Genomic DNA, 18,306 nt, shown 5'->3' with positions numbered 1-18,306 from the left:
CCTAAGGAACAGGATGACTCTCTTACATGGTACTGTGATGTTGATCTGGGTGGTGGTGAAACAACCCAGGATAATGAGGACAAGAACATCTGGGTTGGAGGAGTGGAGGGACTATTGGTTGTGATGCTTCGTAATGAGCAAAAAAAAATGTGCACCCATTATTCCCTGTGTACTGTGTATGTTATGCTACATTTAAGTAAAAGACTGTGTTTTAAGAACTGGTGGTCTCCTTATGTGCTTAAGTTAACACCTGGCCCTGGCCAGCCAAAGCCATCGGCAGCTTAAGGCCTTTACGGGTGAATCACCCACACAATACAATTCCATACACCCAGTCACCACCACTCCATCTTTCCTGTGGTGTACCTGGGAGCGAGAAGATAACAGCACCTTGCCCGCAACTACTGCCCCATGCCATGTTACAATGATATAAAATAAGCTTTTAAATCTTATGTAACAAATTCTGTTTTTTTAATAATGTTTACACCTTACGATTAGAACAAATATGAAATAGAACTGATCTGGAGAAACATATTTATTTAGTGGAAGTGAGTGGTTGTGTTACTTTGGCTGTTTAATCTGTGAGAAAGCAAACTACAAGAAATACAACAAAAAAAATTAAAAGATACATTATTTGTAACAAGTTAGTGCATTGTTCTTAGTGTTATATATACATATTTACAAAAACAAATTAATTTAAAAGTTCATCCTGCAAGAAAACATTTGCTTTAATAACATTTCCATCAAACCATATGTGCAGATACTTGAGATGCTGATAGTGTGAGACTCCCTAATCCTCTGGAGTCAAAGAAATTTTGCTGTCCTGTTCCGCCAAGGAGATGAACTCCATCCACAGGGGAGAGAATCTGACGATCAGTCATAGTTCCACTTGGAGAAGACCCCAAAAAATTTCCTTGAGAAGACACAATCTTTTCAGGACTAGAAGCTAGTTTAGGGGAAGTGGAGAAGTTATACCCATACAAAGCACATGGGCTATGAAGTCTAAATGCATTGTAAGAACTTTGATGTGCCTGCCCACTGCCAAAAGCATTGCTTGTTGGTGAAGGCATGAGATACTGGAGCTGAGGAGACATTCCAGAAATTTGCATCGATAAACTCGTTTGGGGACATCCAAAGTTTTCATTGTCAGAACCTGCCATGGACATATTTACTGAAGTGCTGCTCCCCATTCCAACGTAGGAAGGGGTCCTTGGGGTTGCAAAGGATTCACTGGTTGAGTTTGCAAGTCTGTTGTAAGTCTCAGCAAGAGAAGTGCTATATCTGTTAAGTGCAAGGTTTGATCTGCCACAAGCTGAGTAATCTGCTGGAGAAAGGCTGCAAAGCTGACCTGTATTTGCTCCAAGATGGAAAGCTGGAGAAGAGCAAGGGGAACCTGGCAACAAGTGAGGATGAGCTGCTGCTCCAGAGCCAGACAATAAGGAGGATGCTCCAGGAGTTCCTACAAGAACAATACAAATAGCACCAATTAATCAAGATAATTATCCACATACCGCTCTACATAAACACTAGGTATAAATGCGCCTCACATAAGCAACTGGGTTATAATAATACAAATGGACATGTACAGTAATGGGAAAAATAAAATAAATCTATTTCTTCTTTTGTTCACTATATCTTAAACCATATTGAATATTTCACAAAGTAATACATGCCTAGTTTGGCTTCCCATATAATAGTTCACTTCTTTATTTCAAAGTTAACTTTTCATGCGTATGGTAAGGAGATCTGAACAAGACGATAGTAATCTCATAATGTTGGAAATGACTAATAGGAGCCACTCTTGAAAGTGGAAAGGTTAAAACAACTGCATAATATAGCCTCATATTTCAGATTTTACTGTTTGGATCATTACAGATAATGGGTTTTTTTCCCATTCCATTTAAAAATTTCTTAAACTTCAGAACAGAAAAAAAAAGATTAAACATTATTCCATGTTTATAGTGGCTTATATAATGATGAATAAAGAAGTCATCTTTTCCTGTTTTTATTAAGCATTCAGTGTGTAAAGTCCCGTCATTTTAGACACTGTTTTGAAATGCCTGTGGTTGAATGATTTCATCCCTATTAAATAATCATATTCCTGATACATTGGATGTTTGAGTAAATTAGTTATTTCTCTCAAAGTATCCATTTTCTTAATATTGTACATTTACAGTATTTATCGTATCCTTAATGTTTGTAAAAAAAAAATTAAAGGTGTTGTCTGGTCTAAAACAACAAGTCTGCAGTCCCTCTATGTGTCACTCTGTGACTGCAGACTTGTGAATCCTCACATCGCACGCACTGTGCACTGTGAGGATTCAAGGGTGTCAGCGTCGGTCCCATAACCGCAAGTGCATGATATACACATTTAACGCTAGTATCTGACTAGATTGTTTCTGCCCTTGCACTATACACTTCCATTGAGCACACCGGAAATAGTGTAGTTAGATTCTTCCAAGTGGCCACAGTTTCTGGCTCTGACACCACAGAATGCTGAGCGTGCACAGTGTATTTGATGTGATCATTCACAAGTCTGCAGTCACATAGTGTGACTGCAGACTTGTTATTTTAGACCAAACAACCCCTTTAACACTAGAAATCCCAGAGAGGGGTCATTTAACATTTCTACCATTGGAACCCTATGGAGCTCGAAATTCCTGGGACTTCTAGTGTTAAGCCATTTTGTGAAAAAAGGTGGGTGTACCTAGAGGAGACTGGAGAGCATATTCTCTGCATGCCGGATACCAGGTAGCTCTAGTAAAGAGTAAGGGGTACTTTACACGCTGCGACATCGCTAGCATTTGCTGGCAATGTTGAGCGCGATTGCACCCGCCCCCGTCGCACAGCCGATATGTGGTGATCGCTGCCGTAGTGAACATTATCGCTACGGCAGCGTCACACGCACATACCTGCTCTGCGATTTCGCTGTGACCGGCGAACCGCCTGCTTTCTAAGGGGGCAGTTCATTCAGTGTCACAGCAACGTCACAGCAGCGTCACTGAACTGCCGCCCAATAGAAAAGGAGGGGAGGAGATGAGCGGCCAGAACATCCCGCTAACCTCCTTCCTTCCTCCTTTTCCGGTGGACGGAGGTAAGGAGATGTTTGTCGTTCCAGCGGCGTCACACATAGCAAAGCATACCTGCAGCAGCACCGATATTATGGAAATGAATGACGTATCAACGAGCAACGATTTTTCATGTTTTTGTGCTCGTTGATCGTCGTTCATTTGTTTTACACGCTGCGATGTCGCTACCGGCGCCGGATGTGCGTCACTAACGACGAGACCCCGGAGATATATCGGCAGCGAAGTCGCAGCGTGTAAAACAAATACCCCTAACTGTCAGGCTATTTTTTTTTTTCTTTCATAAATCAGTAATACACGTGAAAATAGGAAACTTTCTAATATTCTTATTATATCTTATTAGAGAAATCTGCTTCGTTCTCCTCCGAAACTGATCATTCATTCTTAAAATTCTCAATTCATGGATAAAATCAGTTCTCAGTCAATGCAGATTTTCTTATTACTGAGGAGATGACAAATGGAGTTCATACATTTTTCAGGAGAACTTGCAGCAGTATGTATGTGCGGACATCTAGCTCCTCCATCCACGATCCATAGAATTTTAAAAGCATCAACTGCCATCTCAAAAAAAACTCACCAACAACAGCCATTAGCCAACAAAAGTCAAAAAGCAAATGCTTTTGGGGTGTCTGTACTGTGGGATGCACTTATATAGTGCTGGCAGCCCGCCTGATCTAATAGCATGGGTTTCATCAATAGGCTGTAAGCCAGACACTGTGCATTGCACGTACCTGTGTGACTGGCACCCTATACAAACCTCATTAGTGTGCATGTTTAATACCAGCAATCACCCCCTCCATGAGTTGGTAGGCTGTGAGTGGTTGTCTCATCGGTATTCTGCACATGTGTTACCCCCATCTTTATCATAGGGGCAGGCTGCATCCTGTGAGTACATTTGCTGTTTGACCTTTGTGGGCTGTTTTTGGTGAATTTTTTTTTACTTCTTTTGAATTTATGTCCCTTTTCTGTGAATTTCCCCAACTGCCATTTCCTATCTCCATAATCTAAAAATCGATATTCAATGAATACAGATTTTATACGGGAATGAAAAATGAAAGATCTGAATATTAGAAGAAAGAAGCAAAATTATCTGATAAAATATAATACAAAGTTGCTTCCATTAACGTGTAATATTGACTTATGTAATAAAATTTAAAATGATGGTTACTTTTTAAGGATATTTAGCTGCATTGCAAAAACAACAAGCTGAATCTCTGCCAAGGTAAAGGAAATCCCAGCATTGCTTCCAGGGGAGTACTACCTGCTTTTTTAACATGAATCTATATTGATCTTTTGGATTAAAGGTCCATGACCAAATTAGTTAATAAATATGGCAAATGAAACATACCCCTTTGAATGGTTACTACTAGCAGAATTTTCAACTTTTCAATTAAAAAAAGTTTTATAAAGCAAAAATATTGTGGTAAGGTTATGCTTAGCACTGCTTTAAGAACAAACTTCAGCTACAACTTAGATTTAGTTCTCTATAACCGTAAACATAACCAGCTGATATTTGTGGGTTTTCCCTTTATGGAGATTTGAGACCTAACTGAGCAAAACACTTTACTGTCCCGTTCACACCATAACTATTATATGGGCACAGGGAGAGCCAAAATGATCAGACAGAATCAATTCCAAAGTTTCTGCGTGCCTTAAAATATTTGAAGTCTGAATTCACAAATATCATTGGTAACTGACCAGTTATTCGATGCCTGAGCTGAACACAATTCCACAAAGAAATGCAAAATACAAGGGAAGATTTTTTTCAATTTTTTTTTTACCATTTCACACATTGTCAATTTTTTTCCCCATTTTAAAGTGCATTGTACAGGAATGTGAATAGTGTTTTTCAAAACTAGAGATAAGTGTGAATTTACAGAAAAAAATCTTACATTTAGTAACCAATGTAAGCAGCAATTGTAGCTAGAGATGGTCAAATCATTTGAAAAACGAATTTGCCAATTTTACCAAAATATCCTGCAAAATATTGAATATTGAATCACAATACTGTAAGGCCTCTAATTGCCATAATAAGTGCATAACATTCATAGGTCCCCTAGGACTGAATTAAACCCATTTTGAGCTCCCTATAGCAAACACAGCTATTATTAATGTTGAAGTGATCTCAACCTATGTGGATAGTTAAAAAACATATAATATTTCATATGGTAGTATCCAACAGCCTATTTAAAGGGATTGTCCATTACTATGACAATACCTTCTGATTCCACATATTTCCCCCAGGTAAAATAAAAAAGCCTACCTACTTACCTACGTGGCCACTGCAGTTCTAGCAGTGTCTGGGCTTGTCTTCCCAGAGCTCAAAGGACGTTGTGACATCACTCGAGCCCTCCATCCAATGAGCGCTAGCTTCTCTCTCCCAACCTTCAGACATAGGAGCAATCAACAGGAAGTGAGCTGCAGCTGCTAGGCTCACTTCTTGTTGATTAACTAATTTGACTGAAGACAGGGAGACAGAAGCAGACGCTGATTGGAAGCGGGCTTGCATGACGTCACTATGTCACATGAACCCTGGGAATGCAAGCCTGGACACCAATGGAACCACGCCGGTTGTGGAGGTGAGTGTAGGCTTTTTTATTTTACCTGAGGGAAACATGTGGGATCAGAAGTGGTTGTCTTAGTAGTGGACAACCCGTTTAACAATGCACTGTAGTATCCTTTCTGGGACCGATGTCTGCTTTGCTAGCATTTATACACTGGCGAAGTAAACAGGAAAAGCTTTTGGTGGTGCAAATATCCCTTTTTGAGACGTTTCAAGAGCTTGTTTATTTGTTAAATGAAGAATCGACAGCTTTTTCACAACCCATCTATCCAGGCAGCAGTATAGTTTAAATGACATGATAGACAGGAAGTAGAAGACCAACTAAGGGTAATTGGCATTGGTGGCAGCAGAAAAATGTAGTAAAAGGCAGAGAATGGACCGTCAGGCAAGAAGATGGCCAATGTGAATTAAAGTTAATCCTTGCCTCTTTATTTTTGAGAAACTTACAGTACAGACCAAAAGTTTGGACACACCTTCTCATTCAAAGAGTGGCATTGACCTGATCTCTAATCTGAGCTGCTGTTAACCTGCAATTTATGAGGCTGGTGACTCTGATAAACTTATCCTCTGCAGCAGAGGTGACTCTTGGTCTTCCTTTCCTGGGGCTGTCCTCATGTGAGCCAGTTTCTTTGTAGCTTTTGATGTTTTTTTGCCACTGCACTTGGGGACACTTTCAAAGTTTTCCCAATTTTTTGGACTGACTGACCTTCATTTCAAAAAGTAATGATGGACACTTCTTTTTTTATACTTATCTGCTTTTTTCTTGCCATAATACAAATTCTAAAAGTCTATTTCAGTAGGACTATCAGCTGTGTATCCACCAGACTTCTGCACAACACAACTGATGGTCCCAACCCCATTTATAAGACAAGAAATCCCACTTATTAAACCTGACAGGGCACATCTGGGAAGTGAAAACCATTTCCGGTGACTACCTCTTGAAGCTCATCAAGAGAATGCCAAGAGTGTGCAAAGCAGTAGTAATCAAAGGAAAAGGTGGCTACTTTGAAGAACCTAGAATATAAGACATATTTTCAGTTGTTTCACACTTTTTTGTTAAGTATTTAATTCCACATGTGTTAATTCATAGTTTTGATGCCTTCAATGTGAATCTACAATTTTCAGAGTCATGAAAATAAAGAAAACTCTTTGAATGAGAAGGTGTGTCCAAACCTTTGGTCTGTACTGTCCGTATCTTACATGCTTGTGGCGAATAACTAGGCCCTTTCACGGTCTGCTGGTCACTTGCGTGGTTGGCAGACATATGCTCAGTGTAAGCTTAGCAGAGCAGGTAACACAGATGGTAACAATACACCTGACATCCCACAAGCTTTCCAGCATACAGCTTGCACATCATGAGCACAACCGATGGCCCTTTAGTTTCATTACTCCGTTGTGATAGTTGGCTGTCATAGTCATTGCTGTGTTCATTTTAACTTGGGCTGACAGCCATTTCCCCTACCTGTGTGAATGTGTCAACTCCATGTCCCCTTTCACATTTATCTGCTGCTGCTCATACACTTCCTCTTCTTCCTCCTTCTCCTACACTATATCTTGCTGCATGTAACATGGACCTTGAGGTCCCCAACAAAACAGTGTGGCAATGTACATGTGCAAGTTGCAGTTTTTCACACTTATTTTTACAAATGAATTTTGTTAATTTGACAATTTAAATAGGTGTGCCAAAACAGACCTGCATTGTTAAATGTCTCAATAGTGTATTGTAGTGCATACAGTTATTAAATTCAACTATTAAAACAGTTGTAAAACCTTAACCTTTTTTTTTATTTCTTTTCATTTTTTTAATTAATTAATTTTATTAAAGTTATTCTCCCACCTGCCAAAAAATGCAGCATAATTAACACTATTCCACTGGATGTATACACGAATGGAAAGTAATTTGCAGCAACAGCCAGCAATAATCTTTTTGAGCAAATGGTTCTTAAATTTGGCTATTAAAATATTTGCTAATTTTTTAATTTTTTTTTTATCTATTTTTTAAGGTCCTCCCCACCATAACCTTGAATATAAATAAAATTTAACCCAAAATGTTGCATTGCAAAGAAAATACACACAGGTTCATAAATAGTAATGCAAATACTGCAGTCATGTGCAGTACAATCATGTGGTGTACAGTTGATAAATTGGACTGCTAAAAGAGGAATGCAAAAAATTCAAATATATGTGTTGCCAAAGGTTAAAGACAAAAACAAAAAAGGACTCTGGTTCTTTCCAAAAAAAGAATGGGACAAAAAAAAACACGTTAGTTTGTATGAGTGGTTGTTCCATCAGTATTATGCACCTGTGCTGCCTTAGCCTTTATCATGGGAATCTGTTGTATCCTCTAGTACAATAATGTTGTTCATTGGTGTCAGTAAATATGGCTGCCTTTTTTCTATCGAGTTTTTGCTCCCTTTCTTCCAAGAGCTATAACATTTTGATTTTTCTATTGATATAATGTAGCCTCATGAGGAATTTATTTTGAATCACAAGTTTTAGTTTTCAATGATACCATTCATTTTATCATTCAATGTACTGGAAAATAAATTTAAGAGCAGTGAAAAAAAAATTGCAATTCCACAACTGATTTGTTTTTATGCTATTCATTATGTTGCAAAATTACCTGAGGATTTGATTCTCTAGATCAATAGAATTACAGTGATACCAAGCATGTATATATATTTTATATTTAGGTCCCAAAATTGGTCTGTGTCGCTATTTTCCAAAACGTGTAATGTTTTTGATTTTACGTTGATGGAGCTGCTTGAGGTTTTGTATTCTGCATGGTAAACTGCATTTTATTGATACTATTTTGGGGTAGATACAATGTTGTGATTGCTTCTCAGGCTTGGGTCACAAGACAGTATAAAAATATCAGTCCAATTCAATTAAAGAAAAGTGAAAAAAAAATGTCTCACTTGTCATCAAAGTGCAATCTGTGTACAGTCCATATGCAATTTTTTTTTTGACAGTAGTAGTCATTTATAGAACCATTTACAGTTTCCTATGCTTTGCAATGAATCAGTAAAAATCAAATACTATAATGTGGCATCTGATTTTTTTCTGACATCCATAGACTTGTATGGGTGAGTCTCATCCTATTTCAGAGTCAAATTGCAGCATGATGCATTTTTTCACAGCCAGATTTGTTTAAAGGGAACCTGTCACCAGATTTTTCCCTATTAAACAAAAATATCACCTTCTGCAGCTCCTGGGCTGCATTCTATGAAGGTGCACCTTGTTGCTGTCCCCCTTTTCAGATCTCCAAAACAACTTTACAAAATATTACCTGTTCGTATGCAAATTAGTTTGGCTGTCCAGATGGGTGGGCTCTATTTCGCCTTCTGTCCCCCCCTCCTGCCGCTGTTCGCCATCCCCCAATCCTGATTTGCATGGATGACGACAGCCCAGTCATCGTCCACGCCGATGCCGAAGTCTCGCCCAGGCGCAGTTAGCAGAGGCCACTATCGCGGGCCTTAGCAGAAACTTTCCCTGCGCGCGCCGATGATGTATTTGTGCAGGCTCGAGAATATAAGCGGCGCTGTGCATGAGCTCACCAGCGTCATCCTAGTACCCACCCACAATCTCGTGCCTGCGCATGAATGCAAATCAAGGCTGGGGGATGGTGAACAGCGGCAGGAGGGGGACAGAAGGCGAAATAGAACCCGTCCATCTGGCCAACCAAACTAATTTGCATACGAAAAGGTAATATTTTACAAAGTTGTTTTGGAGGTCTGAAAAGGGGGCCAGCAACAAGGTGCACCTTCATAGAATGCAGCCCAGGAGCTGCAGAAGGTGATATTTTTTGTTTCATAGGGAATAATCTGGTGACAGGTTTCCTTTAATGAAAAAAATTGATTATCTGCACTGACTCATCAAATAATATGGGTCAGTGTGCTATCTGGTGAATCAGATAGCACACGTCCCATTTATATGGTTGTCTGAACAAGCCCTTAGGCTATGTGCACACGCTGCATTTTTTGCTGTGTTTTTGCACATTTTTTTAAGTGCGTTTTTGCTCTAAAAGCTGCATGAATCTCCTTCCCCAGCAAAGTCTATGAGATTTCATTTTTGCTGTCTGCACATTGCAGGGTTTTTTTGCTGTGTTTTTCTGGTGACTACAAAGATGCAACATGTCAATTATTTTTGCATTTTTCCCCGTGTTTTTCCCCCAATGAATTGAATGGAGAAAAACGCCGCAAAACGCAGCAAAAAAAAAAGCATCAAAATGCACAAAAACAAATGCGCACGCACATAGCCTTAGAGCATTTTTTTCTGGCTGAGTTAGAAGAAACATGAAGACAGAATTCTGGCACTTTGATCCTTTTTTCTCTTTACGGTATTTAATTAATTAACATTTTGGTAGATTTAGCTTTTACAGATACTCAGTACTAAATAAATAGTTTTTATTTCTTTATTTTTTAAAGGGTGATTCAAATTTTTATATATATACTTTTTTCTACTTTAATTTTAGTCTCTTTTTGGGTGTTTGTGTGTGGTAATGGTGGATTTCTTTTAACCCATTTACAATCCATCACATGCTTTGTATGTCGTGGGTCATTTCCCTGCTTTTGATGCAGACTCACATGCCGTGCCTGCATCTTTCCTTGCACAAGAAGGCTGAACTATTTAGCCTTCATCTGCCTCTAACACTCGGTGGCTTGGCACACCGTTCATGGCTGTTAACCTCCTAAATGACACTGTCAATCTCTGAGAGCAGCATTTAACACACACTGGCTAGGGGTGCACCCTTCTGAGCCCTCATCAGCCAGCCTGTGACACGATCGCGGTACGCCAATGAATTGACATGACAGTCAAGTGCTGTTCAGGTGTTAGGATTCTATAGAATGAACCTGTAGATGGCATCCGGTCACTGTCATCTACAGGTTCATTTTATAGAATCCCAGCACCTGAACAGCACTTGATAAAGGCCGAAGACAGGCCAAAACGTCAATGTAGATGTATTAAATTGCTGTCTCCCCAAAAAAAAATTTCATATGAAAAATTCCTTTAAGGGACATATTTTGGCAGCTTGAATGTAAATATTTTTTTTTTCTTGTGAACTACCTCAGACTGCATATTTCTACTATTCACTAAGTTTGCAGACTCTATTTGCATTATTGTGCACGGGAATTACAACAATATTCTATGTCTAATCAGTTCCCAATGGGCATTCAAAGAAAACTCTATAAATGACTTGAAACCATTCTTTATTTCATTTTAGACATTTTTAAAATTAGATATACTATAGTTATATGATGACTAATTGTGGGGCAGCCATCTAGTGTGACTTAAAGTAACCATACACATTAGACTTTACGCAAGATAGGTGTAGGGGTTGGTCAAGCCCCCTGCAATATAAAGAGTATAATTATGTAAAGTGTAATGGGATAGAAATATGTTAACCATGTGTAGTGAAGTATATTAGTCAGATAAGATTTAGATTAAGACATATGGTTTAACAGATATAGCAGAGTGGGGAATGGTTAGTAACATGTAGCATGAGGTAAAGGTTTAGGATGTCAGTTCTAAGAAGTATTGTAAAGTATAAGAATGTTATGTAGATAAACTTTGTTAGAAATAGAAACAGTTAATGTCAGGTTCAGTTCACTGGGGGTGGAACTAGTGGTGATGCAGATTGAGACACTTCCTGGTTACAGAGATATTGGAGTCAGTTCTGACGAGTAAGAGAAGACATGGCTATGGTGTCAGGGCCAGTCAGGGAACCATAAGGTAACTTCGAGAGATCCAGTGCCTATGGCTTACCCCGTTGGGCTTAGGGAAGTTGTATCACTAAATAGTCTTCAGGGCCCAGAAGTGGATGATGGTTAGAGGAAGAGAGGAAATGGAGACACAGTCCCGGCACCTTGAGCACGAAATTCAAGATAGCGAGGATTCGTTGAGAGAGAGTACTCCATGATAATAGTAACAGCAGAACCGAAGTGAGGCCATGTTTGTCATCGCAGTGTGAAGATTATACTATACAAGTTAGATATGCCAAGACAACTCTGGTGTCATGTGTTTTACTACTTTATCTATGATGGGGACCAGTAGCAGGGCAATAAACAATGACCTGAAAAAAACAGTGAGTGTTGCACCCGAGACAAGAGCGCACAAGAGCGCCAGCTGTAACAAGAATGCAGCATTTCTCCTGATCAGAGTGATGCTGCTCTGATCAGGAGAAATGAATTAGTGATCAGACTGCTGATCCTTATATTCACCTAAGGGGACTGGTAAAATGAAAAAAATAGTTAAAAAAAAGTAAAAAAATTAGAAAAAACAAAAAGTTTAAATCACCCCCCCCCATTCGCCCCATTGAAAATTAAAGAGTTCAAAAAATAAAAAATATACACATATTTGGTATTGCCGTGTTCAGAAATGCCCGATCTATGAAAATATAAGATCAATTAATCTGATTGATAAATGGCGTGGCGGCAAATAAAATCCAAACACTAAAATTACATTTTTTGGTCATTGCAAATAGGTGATCAAGATGGTGCCATTAAAATTGGCAGCTTGAGACACAAACAATAAGTTGTTACTGAGCCCCTTATCCTGAAAAATGAGAACTCTACGGGTTGTTGAAAATGGCGACAAAAATGCGTCACTTTTTTTGGACACACCTCTGAATCGTTTTAACCCCTGTGATAAAAGTAAACCTACACATGTTTGGTGTCTAGAAACTCACACCGACCTGAGGCATCACACCAATGCATCAGTTTTCCATTTAGTGAATAAAGTGAATAAAATACCCCCAAAACTATCATGCAATTGCACTTTTTTGCAATTTTTCCGCGCTTGGAATTTTTTTTCCATTTTTCAGTACATTATATGGTAAAAGTTATGGTTTCAATTAAACGTACAACTTATCCTGCAAAAAACAAGCCCTGATATGGAAAGATTGATGAAAAAATAAAAAAGTTTTGGCTCTTGGAAGAAGGGGAGCAAAAAATAACAAAACGAAAAATGAAAAATCTCCCGGGGTGAAGGGGTTAAATATAAGTCCCTTGCCCCTAGTCTTATACACTCCCTCCAGCGTCTTCATCTGTTATCAACATAGCTCCAATCAGTCTCAGTTTGTGACTTGCCGACCGCTCCAGTATTTCATGAAGTGCACTGGAGGTCACTCTTCAATAAAAAATCTATGAGAGCCTCATTCTGGCTTCATTCTGGCTCTCATAGATTGTGCTGAGAGCTTGTGATGCAATTTATGACTTCTGGACAGTCAGATGTTATAGTCACAAGATGGCGCCGCGGTACTGGAGCGACTTAGTAAAAGGTGAAGCCACCAGAGGGGGAGTATAGAAAAGGGAGCAGGGTACTTAGATTTAAAGCACCACTCCAGCGCTGAAAAAAGAAAAGCTGGAATTGTGTTTTAGGGGTTTAGGAGTGTATGACTACCTTTAGAATAATTAGAACCAGCAACATTCAAGGCTACCGACATTTAATCAGGTAAATCTATTATAATTATTAGTCTCCTTTAGCCAATTCCGAAACTGACAGCCAGGTACTTTTTTTCACACTGCTACATGATGTTTTACAAAAAATAATTTCTTAAATCCAGTAATAATTAAAAAAACAAACACAAAGTGTCAGTCTTATAATAACGTGGTTTGAAGAATCAATATCAAGTGTGGAAAATCTGGAACTACTCTATGTGAGGATGTATAAAGTTGGGAACAATTTGGATTTATACAATATATGCTTATTATTAATTCTTCATATGAGGACATTCCAGTAGAACTAAGTAATACATAATAAACTTACATTTTAAAATCCTGCCAACTTAGCCTATGTGTGTCAAGTTCGTAAATGAAGGGTTAAATTATTCTAAATATTGTGAACACTACAGCAAAATTTATTAAGACATTTAATTTGTCAGTCTTTAACATATTAATATCTAAATATTTTCAGCATAAATGATAGAGAGTCTGTGGGGGTCACTGTTGTTTGTTGTCACCTTCAGAGAAGCACTGCCTACTATTTTAAGAAAAGTGGCATAAAAAATTGAAATAAATCACCTCACCATGTTTTTTTGTGCAAAAGATGCTGATAATAGTTTAATATATTTCCCCTTATAGGTACAAGCATATTCTTTAGTACATAGAGTAATAAGTAAGTAAGTAATAATAAAGGCATACTCAACCTACTTTCATATTTTATATTCACAAAAATAACAGTGTACAATTGGTTATTTTACAAAATATGTCAAATATCTAGACTGCCAACTCTCTCGTTAACCAATTTCAATTGGCTCTAATGGTTATACAACATAAAAGCTTGGATCTGGACCTTATCAATGTGTTAAGTATTAGGATTCTAGTATCATAGTTAAATATTTTTGTAATATATATAAATCAGTAATTCATGACAGATCGTACCGTTTCATCAGAATTAACAGCAAAATTGCCCAAATCAAGTCCATCTGTATAGTAGTTACCGCCAAGTGTTGATCATTAACTGACTATCATCACTTCATTGAATCTAATATATGGATGGGCCAGATGTGATGATTTCATTTTAGCATTAATCCTGATAGAATGACATACCGTGCCGTGAAATTTAAGAGAAAAAGTGTATGATTTGTATTTTATATTTGACATGCCCATGTAAAGTACAATGAAAAACGGAAAAGGTAATATGCTGTTTAACCAAATGAAAAATTACATTTTTTTTATATTTTCAACATGGAGAATGTTTCTGAAAAATGGACCAAATTAATTTCAAAGACATGGTTGATGGGAAATCAATACTTATATAAGCATTAATGTCTATCAAGTATCTATAGTGTTTACAGAATTGAGCTAAACGTATAAGTTTCCTCTGTTTTTTGCAAATTTGGCCATTTAGATTTCAACTTCTAGAGAACGTTATAGCAGCTGATATCAGATTATACTTTGTAAATAATTTGCCAATTTATTTTCTGAAAATTAATTTAGAATAAAATATATTATACATTATCATTTTCCTTTGGTCATTAAAAACAGCAGCCTTATATGAATACATTGAAGTCAATTTTATGGAGGGGAAAATGAAATACCTAAATGTTTATTACATTGGTTTTCCAGTCTGAATTAAGGTGGTTTCACACATCCGGCATTTCACCGGATTGCCGGATTCGTACAGTGCAATACAGTACAATGGCATTGCGGCACGCTCTGGTCATATGACAGCATGTGACCGGAGCTTGCCACTATGCCATTGTACTGTACTGCACTGTATTGGAGTGTGCCGGATCCAGCAATCCGGCAAAATGCCGGATGTGTGAAACCACCCTTAATGCATCTCACATTGATCAACTGACCCCCCCAACTGGATTCTCTTTTTATATGTAAAGCTACTGCACTCATTGATATATTGATTTAGATACTAGAGGGAGGTAGGTGCTACTAGAAGCTGCTACAATTAGCTGCTCTCAAGAGGGTACCCATGTGTAAGTACTTCAGTGCCCATTAAAATCAGTGCCAGTGATAGCTGCTAAGGACATAGCTTTCAGATCAAGATTATAAGTGATGCTAACTAGGAGACCCCTGCATCAGCTCAGCATATATATATGATACATTACTTATATAGCGGAAACATATTCCACAGCATCACAATATAATTTCCCTATTAGTATGTCTCTGCTAATGACATAGCTTTCAGCTCTAAATTAAGTGATCCTAATTAGGAAACCGCTGTATCAACTCAGTGTATATATATAATACATAACTAAAATAGCGTCAACATTTTCCACAGCACTTTACAGAGATTATCATCACTGTCCCCATTGGATTTCATAATCTAGATTCTCTGTCAGTAGGCCTTTTAGTGCAGGAGGGAAACCCACACAAACATGGGGAGAACATACAAACTCTTTGCTGATGCTGTCCTTGGTGGGATTTGAACCCAGAACCTCAGCGCTGCAAAGCAACAGTGCTAACCACTGAGCCACAGTGCTGACCAACATACATAATCATATGTATTTATTTTCCAATGGGCTATACAAACAAGACAACACAAGCATTTACAAAGTTTTAAGCAGTAATTATAATATTATGCATTCTTCAAAATAAAATAAGAAATATATGCCTTATGTTCAAATTGTGTGGGTTTATGCCACATATCATATATATAGGTGATGTTTGAAGAATAGCCACAATATATTTATATTGCTTGGGATAGCCATAGTTAACAAAATAGCATTTTTGAGCCAATATACTGTTCTGGAACATCTTAAAACACAAACATTGCAGATAATAGTTCTAACTGTAGCAAAAGTCTGAACAACTGGGCAAAAGAACATTCTTTACTACATATCATAGATATTAACAAGCATAAAGTATATTTACATATGCTGAAAAAGATAATCTATTTCACAGATATATTTGGACCAGGACTGTGACATTTAAGGTGGCCCATGAGCCGTTCTGCCAAGTCTGTTGACAGTAGTGCAATAATAAGCATGGTTATCCAAGCCCAAGTGTTAAAATTCATCTTGTCTAGAATTTCTCATCAGCTGATATAGAAAAGGGGTAACATTACCACCTGACCGTTCTTGTTATTACCACATATAAATATAATAGTATCAAACTTTACCTTGCTTAGCAATACCAGGTATGTCTTCAAATGTGAGGGTCCTCAAAGAAGGTCTCCAAAATGCATAAGACTCCACGAGAGCTTCTAGACCCATTCTAAAAAGTCAAACAAATAGTATGATATAGAGAAATATACAAAATTACTAAATTCTAATGTCAGAATAAAATAATGCACCACAGGTTTACAACCCACAAACATAGTCCAAGCGGCTTGGAAAAGTAATGACTTCTCCTAAGACTCACTTAACGTTGCACAATTTAACAAACTGTTTAAAAAGGTGAAAAAAATCTGGACATTATGGCAAAGAAAAAAAATAATTTCTACAACCAATAAACTTCTAAAACAGTTTTATTGTAAGTGATTTGTTTTTATTTAATGCCAGTTTTAGAACCCCATTATAACTATCAAACAGTTTCATGCCAAGCTTTTTCTGAGATCACAGATATAGTACAGGCAAGGGCTATAAAGCGTTTAATAGACGAAGCTTGGTAGAAATGCCTTCATTTTCAGCAGTAACCCAGACTTTTCACTTCAATTTAAATAGGAGATAAAAAGGTACCTCCTGGAGAAGTATAGCCCGGGTGATAATTTATACAAGATGCCTTCCAACAATTTTCAAGTTTTATCACCAATTTAATTTATGCAATCAACCGGCCGCATTAATTTAGTGAAACGCTTACAATTCTTTAAAGGGACGAGATTGTTTTGCCTTCCTGATTTAACATTTTATAGGGTCAGACTCAAAGTTTAGCAAAAGAATGGAACTTTATTCTCACCACATAAATTTGCTTTCACTTTGCTAATATTCTCCAGGATATCTTTAACGGCTTAAGCTGCTGATTTCTATTAAATAAACCCTGCAACTATATACCACTTTAAGGAGGGTGAAATTCTATATATAAAACTAAATTGCATTATACCTAAAAGAATGTTTTAGCTGTTAAAATCGTTAAGCGGGTCCTATCTAGTAAATTAACAAAACTGTATTATATGCACTGACATTTGATCATTTTGTTTTTCCTTCCAAGAAGGGGTCACAGATACTGACTTTACAATAACTCTTGTGACCCAATATGGTGACATTTAGATATACGTTAAAATATTTAACAATGTGTCAAAGGCAAATAATGTATAAAACGACCACCATAAAAAGGTCTATATCGTAAGGCACTTAACTATATTCATAATACATAATAATAATAATATATATTTTTCTTTTGTATAAAATGGTAAATACTTAAGTTTGACAAATTAACATACAACTTATTTAAAAATGTAATTACTAAAAACACATAGTTAAAGGATTTAAAAATCGCCAACATTATCCAACTGGTGAATTTTAAATAAAGGTTATATTTCACTAATCTTTTGAGATAATGTTCCTAATTAATATATTTTCTCTTTTTAACAGTACATTTTATGGGTTTCTTGTATTCTACTTTTTAAGGTAACATTAAAGCTTATTTAAAGATCTATTAATAAAAACACACAGTACAAGGATTTAAAAATTGCAAAAACTATCCAACTGGTGAATTTTAAATATAGCTTCAATTTCACTAATGTTTTGTGATAATATTCCTAATTAATATATTTTCTCTTTTTAACAGTACATTTTATGGGTTCTTGTATTCTACATTTTAAGGTAACATTAAAGCTTATTTAAAAATGTATTAATAAAAACACATATTAAAAGGATTAAAAAATTGGCAACATTAGCCAACTGATGAATTTTAAATATAGGTTAAATTTCACTAATCTGTTGTGACAATATTGCTAGTTAATATTTTAACAGTACATTTTATGGTTCTTGTATTCTAATTTTCAAGGTAACATTTATAAATGTGCTGAAGTGCAAATTTTGTAAAACATTAGCTCAAATAAATGTTTTGCAAAAAAAAGCCAATATTAATATTGAATGTCTGCCAATAATTAGGATATTATTAGTTTGACTTTCAACATTTGCAGTGCATTTAAGGTATTCCTTTAAGACTGGCACTTATCAAATTTTCCTAAAATCGAATTTTACACGTATTATGACAAAGGTATATCTGATGACAAGGACACACCAAAAGAAAAGAATCT

At 36.9% G+C, this 18,306-nt stretch overlaps 1 protein-coding gene across 2 annotated transcripts in view; it reads right to left on the bottom strand.

Annotated features, from left to right (window-relative positions):
* Nucleotides 1–523: 523 nt before the first annotated feature.
* Nucleotides 524–18,306, bottom strand: part of TBX18 (T-box transcription factor 18) — a 77,494-nt gene continuing 59,711 nt past the window's right edge. For both annotated transcript variants that reach the window (XM_075338421.1, XM_075338422.1), the window contains exons 7-8: nucleotides 16,225–16,319; nucleotides 524–1,456 (exon numbers count right to left, since the gene is read on the bottom strand). In XM_075338421.1, coding sequence (XP_075194536.1) covers nucleotides 741–1,456; nucleotides 16,225–16,319 — 811 coding nt within the window. In that variant the 3' untranslated portion in view covers nucleotides 524–740. The remainder of the gene's footprint in view (nucleotides 1,457–16,224; nucleotides 16,320–18,306) is intronic.

This window comes from Anomaloglossus baeobatrachus, chromosome 3 (genome assembly GCF_048569485.1).
Source record: "Anomaloglossus baeobatrachus isolate aAnoBae1 chromosome 3, aAnoBae1.hap1, whole genome shotgun sequence".
NCBI lineage: Eukaryota > Metazoa > Chordata > Amphibia > Anura > Aromobatidae > Anomaloglossus > Anomaloglossus baeobatrachus.
Note: the sequence above shows the minus strand (reverse complement) of the source record. Positions and strands in the feature narration are given on the sequence as shown.